The sequence below is a fragment of the Malania oleifera genome, chromosome 6, assembly GCF_029873635.1.
Source record: "Malania oleifera isolate guangnan ecotype guangnan chromosome 6, ASM2987363v1, whole genome shotgun sequence".
Taxonomy (NCBI): Eukaryota; Viridiplantae; Streptophyta; class Magnoliopsida; order Santalales; family Ximeniaceae; genus Malania; species Malania oleifera.
In genome coordinates, this window is record NC_080422.1 from 73,962,057 (window position 1) to 73,977,349 (window position 15,293).

The 15,293-nt window shown below is 35.8% G+C and overlaps 1 protein-coding gene across 1 annotated transcript; it reads left to right on the forward strand.

Moving 5' to 3' along the window:
• Positions 1-236: 236 nt before the first annotated feature.
• On the forward strand, positions 237-14,857 carry LOC131157934 (uncharacterized). Its single transcript, XM_058112401.1, has 18 exons — positions 237-910; positions 2,791-3,310; positions 3,445-3,705; positions 3,865-3,956; positions 4,704-4,913; positions 5,001-5,405; positions 7,047-7,225; positions 7,390-7,483; positions 7,609-7,665; positions 8,198-8,332; positions 8,456-8,527; positions 10,629-10,742; positions 11,015-11,176; positions 11,319-11,447; positions 12,085-12,186; positions 12,284-12,363; positions 12,838-12,987; positions 14,026-14,857. The coding sequence occupies exons 1-18, from the start codon at positions 422-424 to the stop codon at positions 14,603-14,605; spliced, it is 3,831 nt and encodes a 1,276-aa protein (XP_057968384.1). The 5' UTR covers positions 237-421; the 3' UTR covers positions 14,606-14,857.
• The last annotated feature ends 436 nt before the right edge of the window (positions 14,858-15,293 follow it).

Sequence of the window (15,293 nt, forward strand, 5' to 3'; positions counted from 1 at the left end):
AATTTGATAACGTGTTAAAAATGAAATAAAAGAGGAATATAAAAAATTTAGAGTTATAGAAATTCAATAATCTAGTTTTTCAAGAATTAAATGTTGCTAATTATTTTATTATAAAATATGTCTTTATATAAGCAAATACGTTTACATCTCAAAGATTAAGCACATAATGAATATACATATTTTACACCAAACCATTCTTAATCCTCCCAATCCACTTGTTATGCCACCCAATTCAAGCCGATCCAAACCAATCTTGGTCTTGGTCGAGTTTGGTTGGGTTACTAGTGAACCCGATGGCTGGCGGGTCGGTTGGCAGTTTAGGGTCAAACCGACCGTGTGCAACCAGAGAGGGACACTTCTCTTAAACCCTAGTTTGTAAGGGTTTCCCGCATACAGATTCTGCAACGCTCATTCTTCTGCCATGGAAGGCATGGAAGAACCTTTGTACATGGACGAAACTGATGACTTCTGCACATCTATCCTATCTCGACTCAGCAACTCTACCCAAGAAGACCACCAGCATCTCTGCACAGTCATCGGCGCCATGTCTCAGGAGCTGAAAGACCAAAACCTCCCGCTCTCTTCGGTGGCCTATTTCGGCGCTACGTGCTCCTCCCTCGACCGCTTCTCCGGAGAAACTGAACCGCCGGCTCACATTATCGATGCCTTGCTCACAATCCTCTCTATGATTCTTCCGAGAATTCCCGTTGCAATTCTGAAGAGGAAGTGTGAATACGTATCGGAACTAATAGGTAGAATTATTCGCTCCAAAACGTTGTCTTCTGGTGCAGCTGCATCGGCGTTGAAGTGTATATCACACGTGCTGATCATAGCCGATAAGATCAACTGGTCGGAGGTGTCTCGACTCTATGTGGTTCTGCTTGATTTCGGGACGGACTCTCGGCCAAAGGTCATTTCTTACTTGTTTTAGAACACACACTGTGCGTTGCAAATTCAATTTTCCTGTTTGCTTCAGTCCATCCATTGGGTTTGGCTCTCCCCTGTTTCTTCCATTTTGGGTTATATTTTAATGCCATATTAGTATGAAAGAAACATCAGGGTATATTAGATTTTATTGAAAAGAACATCAGGGCATATTAGATTTTGTTTCTTGCTCAATACATCATGTAGATTAAAAATCAATTTATTTTGGTTATGAATAAATTGGTATTAGTTAAATTTAACCAATCCCCATAAACTTTGAAGAATTCTTTGAAAATTTTAACCTAACCATCAAATGATAACACTTCATCCAATACGTGTATACCCTTAATTTGTACTCAATCAAAATGGAGAGGAGCCCATTCCTAATACTTATATTTTGATGTTAGCTTGCCGTTTACTTGTTGCTATATTGAGACCAATGTATCATTAATTCATTAATCCCCAATTTTTTAACACTTTATTGACTACTTGGCATATGCTTATTTTTTAAAAAAAAAAATTTACTTATATTGAGTTTTTAGTTTTTCCTTTCCCCTAAAAAATTTAAACAGGCAATTTATTTGGGGTGCCATGCAGGTTACATGGATTTGAAGATAGAACACAGGGTAAGTTGAATCTAAAAAGTACTCTGTTGGGTAACTACATTAGGTTAATTGCATAAATAGAAAATTAATGTCCTCGTGGCAAAGAAGTGGCTAATCTATTTGATGGATTGGTAACAATATAAAAAAAATAAGAGACAAGTATGTTGTCTCTTTTAATCCTGAATATAGTGATTACCTCTGTTCTTACCAACATACATGTCTCATCTATCAAGAGGAACTAGTTCTTTTTATTTGGATCCTTGCACTCAATTTACCTTAGGCATACATCCAAATTTGAACAATACAACATTTTTTTTTTATCACTTTTTCTTTTTTTTTATTTTTTTTGGAGAGATTTTTTCTTGAAAATCTTCTTCACACAAGCACTAAAATTAGTTTGTATTTGCAATAATGTGGCTTTATATTTGTTTTGAATTTCCAATCAAATTTGTTTTTTAAGTTTTTCTTTAGGATTTTAATCATGTGGATGAGGCTGTTCTGAATTTAGATTCACTGCATTGGTAATTTGGTAAAAATGGAATTCAAATTGAAGGCCATGTTCAAATTTCTATGCATCAATTCTTGCAACTGTGCAACCAAATGAAATCTCCATCATAAGCTAGATTCACCTGCATCATACTTTAGCATGAATATTATTTTGTGGCACAGACTTTCAATCTAGTCACTTTTTAACATTTTCTTTCATTTGTAGTGTTTTAACTGTTATAGTAGATAAATGTCTGTAACACGTTAACACGTAGTCAACAATGCTCCGATATAGGGTGGGCATGATGTACACTGCCTTGTCACTACATTTGGAGAGGTTGTTTCCTTGACTTAAACATATCTAGGTTTGAGCACAATATCATTATTGTTGGATCAAGACTTACCCTCTATCTATTATAGTTGACAGTGATGAAAATTGTTAATACCTGAAAATGCCACACCTAATGCGTAAGCCTCCCACACCATATTAGAGGGTTGGAGAGGGCATGATGTACACAGCCTTACCTCTAGGCTCTTGAATTTGTGACCTTTGAGTACAATTCCCTTACTGTCAGAAAATAATTAAAGTTCAATATAATTGAGGGAATAATGCATCTCTAACCCTTCCTGCTGATTGGATTCTTGTTATCTTACAATTGCACAAGAGGTATGTTGGAAAGAATCCATGAATGCTGTCTTTTAATCTTGATCCTCACAAAGTACATGAAATTTATATCGGCCCTTTGAATTTATTTGTTGGATGGATTCTGGACAGGTGAGAAGGCAGTCACATTTGTGTATTAGAGATGTGCTACAAAGTTTCCAAGGAACATCGATGCTGACACCTGCAAGCGAAGGAGTTACAAACATCTTACAAAGGTCTCTTTTGCTTGCTGGTGGATCAAATGCATCAGCTTCTGATGGGCCCCAAAGTGCTCAGGAGATCTTGTATATTCTGGATGCTCTGAAGGAGTCTCTTCCTTACATGTCAATGAAGTTTATGACTATCATTCTGAAGTACTTTAAAACCCTTTTGGAATTCCACCAACCTTTTCTCACAAGGCGCATAACAGATAGTCTGAACATTCTATGTCTTCACGAAACTGTAGAGGTTCCTCCTGAATTGCTGGTTGATCTGTTATGCTCACTAGCTCTTTCTGCCCCTGCAAAGGAGACATCTGCAGATGGCATGACGTTCACTGCACGCTTGCTGGATGTTGGAATGAGAAAAGTTTATTCCCTTAGTAGGCAAATATGTGTAGTTAAACTCCCTGTTGTATTCAATGCACTCAGAGGTTTGATATATGTTTGCTTTTCATTGAAAGTGTAATTTAATGAGTCAATTTTCATACATTTCTGCTATTTTTGTTTTAATCCACACACGGTTAATTGGTTCTTGCCATTATCTTCATGATTTTTGGGTGGGCAGATATTTTGGCTTTTGAACACGAGGAGGCCTTATTTGCAGCAATGGAGGCATTTAAGAGCCTAATACATGCCTGTATCGATGAGAACTTGATTCAACAGGGAGTGGATCAAATTGTAATAAATGCAAATTTGAATGAAAGGAAGTCTGGGCCAACTATAATTGAAAAAGTGTGTGCAACTATTGAAAGCTTACTCGATTATCGGTATAATGCAGTCTGGGACACATCATTTCAAATTGTTTCAGCATTGTTTGATAAATTAGGTATTGAAGTGCTTTGTCTGACCTTTTTTTTAGCGAGGGTGGGGTGAGTTAGATTTTTTTTTAGTTGGTTTGTGCATTCTTATTATGCTGTACCTAATTGTTTAGCTTGTTGCTGCACCTTTTCCTCACTATGGTAGAATAACCTTTGTTATCATTCAGGGGAATACTCTTCTTATCTTTTGAGGGGAACTCTGAAAAGCTTGTCAGACATGCAGAAGTTGCCAGATGAAGACTTTCCTTACAGGAAACAGGTAACGTAATGATTAATGACCTTCATCATTCAAGTATACTTTTTAATGACCTTGCCCCATCATTCTGCTAGGAAATGTTAATTGGGTTTGGGATCTTTCACTGTTCTAGGTTTAGGTCACTGCATTTTTGTTGTTACATGATCTCTCTCCCTCTGCTTCTCTCTCTCTCTCACACACACAGGTTCTAGATTCTTCTTTTGAATTGGTCTTATTTAGGTTTTTAACTAGTTAGCTATCTTTATGCAACCAGGATAACTCTTTGGCGTCATACCTTGAATTCAAGATGTCAAATTAGGCTTCAGAAATGGTAGCTTTTGTTTAAACTGTTGATACTAAGCTTCATGAAAATAGAACGGGGAGAAATGGAAGAAGTGTTTCAAGACCTCTGAAATTCTACAATCATTCATTGACCTTATTTGCAATATTAGTTAGATGTATTGAGAATTTCAGTAGTTGTAATTCATGTACATGCTATGTTAGATTTATAGTGTTATGTGACATCCACAGTATGCTAGGTACTGGCTGAAACCACAGAATTATTTCATAGAATTTGTGTAGTTAAATACCTTGATTTTGTTGAAGTGTGGCACTTGTTTGTGTTCCCTAATAAATTATAGAGTGATTTTTTAGCTACAAGCTGAGAGATGATTTAGCTTATGGCTTATGTTAAAGATGTTGCGAAACCTCCATTTATATTTTCTACACAGTATTGTTTAATAGCTTTTGGATGTGCATATTTATCTGCAGCTACATGACTGTGTTGGATCTGCCCTTGGTGCTATGGGACCTGAATCATTTTTAAGCCTTCTGCCTCTCAAGTTGGAGGCTGAGGATATTTCTGAGGTGAATATGTGGCTCTTTCCAATTTTGAAACAGTATACAGTCGGTGCCCGTCTGCATTTCTTTAAAGAGTCAATTTTAGGAATGGTTGGACCAATAAGGCAGAAATCACGAAAGGTATGAACCTCTCCAATTTAATATATTTTTATGTTCTGCGATCTTTGTACAATGTATATATGCTTCATACATGTTACATTTTGATAGCTTGAGCTAGAAGGACGGATTTTTTCATCGAGGAGTAACGATGCATTTGTGTACTCTCTATGGTCTTTATTGCCTTCATTTTGCAACTACCCTACGGACACTGCCGAAAGTTTTACAGAACTAGCAAAAGCACTATATGTTGCTCTCCGTGATGAACCTGATGTTCGTGGAATAATATGCTCCAGTCTGCAGACTCTCATTCAGCAAAATAAGAGAATTTTGGAGGGAATAAATGATCTTTCTGATGCTGAAGTAAGCATTCCCAGGCAGCGAGCTATTGCCCATTATACTTCCCAAGTTGCATCCGATAATTTGCGCATTCTGAAGTCATCTGCTCGTGGCTTTCTATCCATCTTATCAGAAATTTTCCAGAAATCAACAAACGATACTGGCGGTTGTTTGCAGGTACCTCCCCACACCCACTCTTCAATGAACATGCTGTGTGGGCTTCCATGCATAATGGTTGCTAGGCGAAATAATGAGGTGTTTTAAATCTTGAATAACTTACTACATAGTGACTCGACTCTAAGTATTGTAGGCGGTCTTAACCTGGTAGTAATTGTTTTTTTTTTTTTTGGTATAAACATTGTAATGTTGTGTTTTGGTAGCTTACTTTTTTTGTTTTGGTTGACATTATGATCCATTTCAGGTGAGCTTGTGATACTCTTGTCAATGAGTTCTGCAAGGAATAGCACGTAGTCAATGGTTTACTTATTGTATACTTTACTCTCAATTGACCTGCTTGATTTGATTTCAATGGTGGATTTTAGTTGCTAAAGAAATTAATTTGTTGCATATTATTAAATCTTAAGATTTCAAAGACATTTTATATATTAATCGTTGCGTATTATTATTATCTGACTTGGAAAGAATTTAATGTGTTGACGCATTTAGTTGTTTCACCTTAGTATATTTTTTTTCCCCCTGATTTCATCTCTTTACCATGATTGGACTTAAATTGTAGGTTATGCTTTGTTATTTTGAGTCGCACGTTTTATTTTTTCAACTATTGCCTGTATACTGAACTGCTGCATCGCATTTTGATATCAAGGCGGATTGATTTGTGTTGAATCTTATTTAAATTTTGATAAGGTGAACATAGAGACATATTGGCTGTTTAGAGTGTCAAATTTAATTGAAAGAAGAGATCAACTTGATGGAAATGTTTTTTTTTATGATACAACTTGATGGAAATGTCTCTGTATGTTGGTTGGATTTTCAAGTGCAAAAAGACTTCTTGGTCTCTGGTTTGGGATATAAGATTCAGTATTTGGCTTCACTGTGGGCTGTTCCTGCTGGCTGTTTGAAGGGTTTGTCTTTGCAGTATGTTGAACATGATTGGCATGCTGTTTTTCTATTTTTGTTCCTTTTAGAAGGACGTCTTATTGTCGAGTCTTGTTATTCTCTTATCTATTAATATATTCATCTTTTTTAATAAAATTATAATTAAAAGGAGAAATTTTAATTAGAAGGTTGAAGAAAATTTTAATTAGAAGGTTATTTATGGCAGTTCGACTTAGCATGCTTGACATTTCTCTATTAGTTTGATTAAGGAAGGATTTAATTCATTTACATCAAGAGTTAGTTGAAGTGTCTTCCCAGGGTCTGTATGTTGACTCTCTCTCTTAACCTTAGCAAGTAGAAGGTAGTTCTGTTCGTGTTTCAGGTGGATAAACTGTTACATCTCTCTGGTTTGAATGGCCTGGGGAATCTGCAACATGCATGGGTCTGATATAATTTTCAGAAAACAGATTGATGGGCTTATCAAATTGCAGACATTATTTTCTAAAAGAGTTTTGTGAAATTTAAGTAATTCCTGTGTTACCATTGATCTTGACATATTACAACTGGTACTGATGCTCTAAATTGGGTTTGGCATCATTCGGCATGAGCATTCAACTTATATCATTGAGCTTTTCTGTCTGATTTTGGTTGAAACCTTTGTTGAATATGTGGTGTTTTATGTTTTTGAGAAGTCCACATTAATGTTTCTAGGATGGGTATTGTACCCGTCAGAAATAATAATGATATTTGTATGATTTACAGACTACAATCAGTGAGTTTGCTTCGATATCAAATGAAATAGAGATCAGAAAATTCTTCTTAAATACCATGAGGCAGCTCCAGGAGGTAACTGAAAAGGCTAGCACAGCAGAAAATCTGAGGAAGTCCAATTATATGCAGGTTGAATGTTCATTAAGCGAAGGTTCCCTTTCACATGCAAGGTTTGTTGTAGTTTATTTCTTCATTTAGCTATACTGCACTTTTGCTGAGGAGAGCTTACCATCTTCTGCTTGAACTGAAGAAAAATCTGTGACCTGGATTACCATGAATTATAAACAAGTCAAGTGTGCTACACTTACCCTCTTTAGTTTCAATGTAATTGCAGGGCACAACTTTTTGATTTGGCAGTGGCGCTTTTACCTGGTCTTAATGCTGCACAGACTAAAGTATTGTTTCTTGCAATAGTGCCTGCATTGGGGGTTTGTCAATTTCTCTCTGCTAATTGATGGGTTTTAAAATAGTTTAATGAGGGAATTGTTATTATGCCTTTTTTTTTAAAATCAGATGGTTGTATGTTTAAGATGAAGATATTCCTGAATTGCAGGATGCTGATGGTTTGATCCAAAAGAAGGCGTACAAAGTTCTTTCAATTATGCTCAGGGTATATTTTGTATTGGAAATGATTTTAGTGTTTGCAATTTTGTCTGATGATCTGAAGTCATATTGTTTGTACTATAATGAGAACTTTTAGTTGGTTAACGGCATTGATATATACAAAATGAGAGACACAATTACTAAATGAGCTCAATTGGGAATTGAACATTTGACATGTTACTAGTAGTTGGTTAACAGCATTGTTTGTTACTACTACTAGTAGTCATATTGTTTGTACTATAATGAGAACTTGTAGTTGGTTAACAGCATTGATATATACAAAATGAGAGACACAATTACTAAATGAGCTCAATTGGGAATTGAACATTTGACATGTTACTAGCATGTGAAGTGGCTGTTACAAGCATAAAATGCTCGTCCTTTCTCATTTGGATGATGCATCATTTTTTTCTTGTCCATTGTAAGCAGCCATTTGAGCTCATTTATAGCTAGGCCATCCTTGAGGCTCATCTTATAGTGTTAAACACTTTCTTGGTCCTTCTCCTCCTAACCTTTAACTAACTGATTTTTTGTGGTAGAACTGTGATGATTTTCTCTCAGAAAACCTTGAAGAGTTGCTTAATATTTTGATTGAAGTGCTGCCTTCATGTCATTTTTCTGCCAAGCGTCACAGACTCGACTGTTTGTACTTCTTAGTTGTCCGTGTCTCAAAGGTTATTATCAATATGAGTGAGAGTCCATTTGTTTTACTTTGCTGTGTTGGATGCCTCAATTAATTTTGTTTTCTCTAAGTAGGCCACATATTTTTAACCGGAGAAATATGCATTTGTCTACAGGATGAATTGGAACGAAGGTGGCATAGCATCATTAGTTCTTTCCTAACTGAAATAATACTTGCACTGAAAGAGGTATCTAATGTAACTTTTTGGGTTAATAATGCCATAGTGGCCATCCTCTTTTTCAGACCTGGTGATTTTGTTTTTCTTATTTGCTGATTATCCAGTTTGCATTTTATTTGATAAATTATGGGTCCAATGCTTTGGTGCTTTTCTTTTGATCCTTTCTTAAAATCTCCGAGATCTAGAAGAAAGCTACATTGATGCTGGCCATAGACCACTTATAGAACTACATTAAGAGGAATGTACTGTCAAAAAACTATAAAGGTGCAGATCTTTTGTTAAATATGTATGATACTAGAGCTGCAATATTAGTTTGTTTAGTGCAATATGGATGCATGTGAAAATCACTGTTTGTCTGATACTGTCAATATTTCATTATTACTGATTTGAGAATGCATCTGTGCTCCACTGAAGGATTTTTTGGCCATTTATACACAATTCTAAGTTCTAATATTCAAAATTGTGGTGTTTGTGGGCTAATTTATTAGGTTTCTTAATGATAACTCATAGAATTTAGAAGGTTGATAAAACTCTAGCCTTAAGATTTAATAGTATTGATTTGATACTGCAATCAATATCTCATTTGAACTGTCCTAGTGTCCTGGTTTTCTTTCTTTGAATAACGTGGTTTCTGGTCTTCTTGGCGCCATTTAATCAGTAGAGCTTGTGCATGTTTCATCTGTTATTCTGTTATTTGCTGTTTCCACAAAAAAATATGTTTCGAGTGGCAGATTGGTTGTGTGATCATGACTCGCACATGACATGCATACTGTTGTTTGTTTTTTAGGCTCATGTCTTCTCTGGGATGTCTTCTTTTGACAATCATTGATTGATAAAAATTCTTAGGTGGAGGTAGGTTGCAAACACTATTTCATTTTGCAAATTTTCTGGCAAATAGTTACATCCTGACTCTGAAGTTTCCATACATTTTTTCAACGATTCTTTTTACTTACTCTGATTTTTATGAAATTCCTTATGCCTGAACTGCCATAATTCTTTCTTTTCTTTTTTCTTTTTCTTTGTTCTGGCACATGAGCTACCATATGAATTACTAAAATAATACCAGAACATCCAAAATCTCCCTGATATTCTCTGTTTTGTTAAATCCTAGGAAGAATATTAGAATTCTTCTATTTTATTATTCCCTATCTGATTTTGTCACCCTGCAAGAATTTAATTTAGACTGGCTGTTGATGACAGTATGGTAAACATCAAAGTTTCTTCACTTCTAGGCTGTTCATATCATCTCGGGGAAAACAAGTGAACGGCTGAAAGCTGTTTCCTTTCGCAACTTTTGAGAAAAAATTGATGCTGCATTATTTCTTAGGCACCCGAACACCAGTTACAGTGTTGCACCTATTCCATAGGTTGTGTTGGAAGTGTTTTTGAGGAATTCATTGAATTACTTTGTCTGCAGTCCCTTTTGGATGTCTCCTATTCTTCATGTACAACTATGACATGTATAGTTGGAATATTCTGAATATTTTTTTTGTTTGATTGATTTTTGTCAAAGTTGCTTCAAGAAAGTGAAAACTAGCAGGTGGTGCACAGGCACTGTGGTGCTCCCTGCTGTTGGGATAATTGTTGAACGAAGTGTAGTGATGGTTGGATTCTTTTTCCCCTTTTTTTTTTTGAGGGGGTGGGGATATTAATAGGGATTTAATTGGTGCCCAAGTGTTGATGGTGGAATTGTGTTTTACATGATTGTATTAAGGAATATTTCAAGTTTTTAGATGTAATTGTTTTCTTGCAATAAGAGAAAAGTCGAATGAAAGGTTTTTCAAAGCCTGCCAACATTCAATATGTGCTGCTTTTTTTTTACAACTATACCCACCTCAGTAAGGTGGGATTGTGTTTTACATGATCACTCTTTTGAAGATTTCAGGTTTTTAGATGTTTTTCTTATTTGCATTTTTTTTTTATTTGATTAAAAGAATACAAATGATAGTTTTGCTTTTGTGCAGAAGTAAAATAGTTCTTTGAGGTGGCTTAATCATATTGTGTGCTTTTGCACTTGTGCAACTATTTACTTGTGTAATGGATTCTTAGTTTCTTTGTTATGTAATTTACATTTAGTTGGTGATCCATATTTAGAGAATTGACCTTGCAGGCTAATAAGAAGACAAGAAACAGGGCCTATGATCTGCTTGTCCAAATTGGTCATGCATATGGGGATGAAGAGAAGGGTGGAAACAAGGAAAACCTGCATAAATTTTTTAACATGGTATGAAATTATCTAGATTTTAGATTAAAAAATCCATTTCTTATTTCATACCAGAGTTTGTCTTTTTTGTTTTTTGTTTTTTGTTTTTTTTTTTGTATGATTTTGAATTTCAGTCAGTGCCTCTTGAATATGTTGTAGTGTTCCTCCTTTTTTTTCTGTTCCTTTGATTTTTGGTTTCTATCTTTTAATATTTGAGTAAGACGTGTCATATTTTTCAAGGTACTTATTGTCATGGCTGTTCTAGTGGGCATAAGTTTTTCCATGGTCTGCAGGTGGCTGGAGGCCTGGCTGGTGAAACCCCTCATATGATAAGTGCTGCAGTGAAAGGCCTAGCCCGCTTGGCGTATGAGTTCTCCGATCTTGTTTATACTGCCTACAATGTGCTCCCATCAACATTTATCCTCCTCCAGAGGAAGAACAAAGAAATAATCAAAGTTTGTCTTTCAACAATTTTATATTTTGTTTGGTTTAAGTGAGCTGCCTATGAAATCACAAATTTGAAGCCCTCTTTTATTTCATTTACCCCTTTTTTACTTTTCTGTGGAGGATAATTAATTAATTATGGTACTTTTGTAGGCCAATTTAGGTTTACTGAAGGTATTGGTGGCCAAATCACAGGCTGAGGGATTGGAGGCACACTTAAAGAGTGTGGTTGAAGGTCTGCTGAAGTGGCAAGATAACACTAAAAATAAATTCAAATCGAAGGTTGGTACGTACATGTATTTGATTTGGACAATGATATTTGGACTCAACTCAATTGGAAACTTTTAGTGGAGATCTTGCTGTGAAAAGATTGTACAACTCGTTAGGTACAATCCCTGCACAGCCAGATGTTCACCTCAAGTGTTCAGCTAAGGCATCAAAGTATCATTTCCCTCCCTTCACAAAGTTCTTTGCCATTTATTATTAATGCCTTGTCCTTTAGGTCCAAATAATAACAAACTAGGTTTTACTTTTCAGATAATGTGCACGTGTGCATTTATCAATAACATTAAAACTTACGCTTCCGCATTGGCTGATTATCTCACGATCATACCAAACAAAAGAGGCTTATCCTAGTGCCCTTATATGGAAAATACTTTTTAAAACATGCAGCTGTTCAATATTTTCTTGCAATTCCATTCATGCAGGGTCATAGCTCTGTTACTCTGTTGTCTGTCACATATTTTTACAGAATCAACTTACTAAAATATTTGGTCTCCTGCCCCTGAAATGCCCTAATTTAATCATATCCATTTTACTACCATCATTTCTGCTTGGCATAAACAAAGTTGATGGTGCTTTTATATGCTAGTCCTCATTTCAAAGTTTCGGAATTATTGCAACTCTTTTTCTGGGTCAGGTTAAGCTACTACTTGAAATGCTTGTCAAGAAATGCGGTCTGCAGGCTGTGAAGGCAGTAATGCCCGAGGAGCACATGAAACTTCTTACTAATATACGGAAGGTCTGTTAAAATACATCGTACAGAAATGAAATGAAATGATTTATAGGGTTTCTTTTCTAGAGGTATATGATTCATCCTTGTCATTTGTCAAGGACAGATCAAAGAAAGGAGGGAGAGGAAAAGTGCAGCTACCTCTGAAGAAATTCGATCTCTTCATTCAAAAGCAACTACATCCAGGTCTCTCTCTCTCACTCACACATACACACACACAAGCATATTTGAATTCATGCACTCCAGCTAGAAAGTATTTTGTAATACAATTGGGCCTTAAATTTGCAAAGATACTTTCCATGGCACAAGGGAGATGAATGTTATATTTGATCCTAATGTGCCGCCATTGGGGATGTTTGATCCTTGTGCTTTTATCTTGCAGAAATTCAACTTGCTAGTAAATTGTCAAGAAATGGTTGTGTAAATGCAATGTGTGTGTAGTATTGTGTAATTGGTGTATTTTCTTGAATCATGGTTGGTAATTTATGAAGTTCTTAGGGCTTAGGCATGGCCATGGGATATTGTGCCAAAAAGACTATGAAATGAAATAAATTTCATGTGGGCTGAAGCTATGTGCAAGCTGCCAGTTCACAGTTGCATGTGAATGTTATTTAATGCTTCATGTTGGCATTGCTAAGTGATTATTTTATTTCTTTTCAGGCTAAGCAGATGGAATCATACAAAAATATTTTCTGATTTTGATGATGGAGAAATGACAGGCAGTGATGCAGAATATATGGATGCCAGTATGCTTTCTAATCAACGGAGCAAGGCTGCGTCACAGTTCAACTCCAAAGCCTCTTCCTTGCGGTGAGGGAACATTTGAATCGTAAATTACATTCATACTAGTTTATTGCTTGTGTGAAGCATGAGTTTATTTTTTAGTTTTAAAATTGAAAATCTTGTGGCAAAATATACATGATTTTTTTTTTTCAATATATTGCAGCAATATCGCCTACTCTGATAATATAGTACAGTTACAATTATCTGCCCAAGGAAAAAATCATGAATTTCTGAACTTAATAAAATTTCCTTGTAAAATCTGTTACATGTTTATACTTTTAATTTTTCCTAAAATGTTAAATTTCAAATCTTGAAATGCACTTTGTTCCTTTGAACCCCCACGGACTGAGAGTTGAAGTTATCTTTACACCACAATACAAAGGATTTTTTATTTTTTAATTATCCAAGAGGTGATTCCGATAGACCTAATAATTGTTTTTATCCAGAAAATATTGCCAGCTGTATGAATTTTAATTGTTCTAGATACACATTTGTTGAGAAGGCGAAGGTCTAGCTGGCTGAAGGGCAAGTGTTCCTCGTCTCACACCAGATGTCTGACAAAAATAAAATATGGACCACCTTTTAATTAATAAGAAAAGGCACTAATTTGTCTTGTGAATTGTGATAAATGCATTAATAATCAATGTTGATGTTTAATGATTTGTACATGTGAAAGTTTCTTGATGCCTTTTCAAAATTGATCTTTAATTGCCTGCAAGTGACATATGATGGTACTGTTTTGAAGGGTTTGTGTTATCTGTGACTCACATGCTTAATTCTTTCCTACACACACACACGCACGCACGCACGCACGTATGGATTTGCATTTTCTATGATATCAAGTTGAACTTTTTCCTAATTTGTGCACCTGAAGCATAAATCTACAGGATAATAAACAAGTGCATAACGATTAGATTTATGATCTATATAGATGTTGATGCGACTGTTATTTTAGTCCCAGATCAACAGGTTGTGTGGGAGGACTGCTTTTACAAGTGTTAGCTTTGCCGTCTCAGGCATTTGCTTTTGGTAATTTGACATGAGCTATTTGATTAATTTGTCTAGGTCCAAGAAAATGCTTAAAGCATCCAAGAGTTTAGAGGAGGACTTCTTTGACCAAGTGGAAGATGAGCCACTTGACTTGCTCGATCGCCAAAAAACACGATCAGCTCTTCGATCCTCCGAGCATCTCAAAAGAAAGGCAGAATCTGATGATGAGCTGGAGATAGACTCTGAAGGGCGATTGGTGATTCATGAAGGAGGGAAGCCGAAGAGAGAAGCTCACTCTGACCCAGATTTAGATATTAGGAGTCGAGCAGGGAGTTACTTGTCAGTGAACTCTTCGAGGAAAATCCAGAAGCGCAGGAAAACATCAATGTCTGGATGGGCTTACACAGGGAGTGAATATGGAAGCAAGAAGGCAGGCGGTGATGTGAAGAGGAAGGGCAAGCTTGATCCACATGCATATTGGCCGCTTGACCGCAAAATGATGAGCCGTAGACCAGAGCATCGTGCAGCTGCGAGGAAAGGTATGGCTAGCGTGGTAAGGCAGACCAAGAAGCTTGAGGGCAAGAGTACCGCAAGTGCTCTCAAGGGTTTGAAGTCCAAGAGGAACCAAAAGAAAGCCACCAGGAAAGTTGGGTAAGACAGTTTTCTCATAAGTTCAGCAAGAGAGCTGCAATGCTCAAATTTGGGGAGGTTGTTTAGTTTGTCTTTTACTTCTCGTTGGTTTTGTGGGGGTAGGTGTCGTTTGTTGGGAGGCAATGGTGGTAGGAAGCGGTAGATTTGGTTGTTATAAGATATAGTCATACGCCTCGAATTGTTTTGTCTCGGCAATTATTTTTTCCCCTTGTACATGCGCGAGGAGAAAAATGAAATAACAAGCCAATTTAGAAAATTGTGATTCGTGCAATTCTCAATACTCAAGATTTCTTTTTACTCAATTCCTGCATGTAATGCCAAAGAATGACATGTTCACCGGTTAGAATGTTCTTTAGGTAGAGTTGGAGAGGATTGGATTTGGATTTATGTGAATTTAAAAAATTCAACATCAGTGAATATATGCAAATCATAAATGGCATTTGATAAAGCAGTGTCTCAATGTTTGCATTAAAAAGTAGAATGAAATAAAGAAAATAAAATGGTTTTGGGATATTTTCTAAAGCTTTTAAAGTGGCTAGCACTCACTTGGTTGTAAAAAATATTTTTTATTTTTTTCAAAAAAATTATAAAAAAAATTAATTTTTAAAGTTTTTGAAATTTGTATTAAAGTAGTAGCAAATAAAGAGTGTTTTTAATGTAAAAATGTTTTTAATTTTTAATTTTTAAATTGT

Excerpts from the sequence above, each read along its gene's own strand:
- LOC131157934 (XM_058112401.1), top strand. The coding sequence starts at position 422 with ATGGAAGGCATGGAAGAACCTTTGTACATGGACGAAACTGATGACTTC. Across the intron at positions 7,226-7,389 it reads GGTTCCCTTTCACATGCAAG|GGCACAACTTTTTGATTTGG; the intron begins GTTTGTTGTAGT and ends ATGTAATTGCAG. Across the intron at positions 7,484-7,608 it reads CAATAGTGCCTGCATTGGGG|GATGCTGATGGTTTGATCCA; the intron begins GTTTGTCAATTT and ends CCTGAATTGCAG.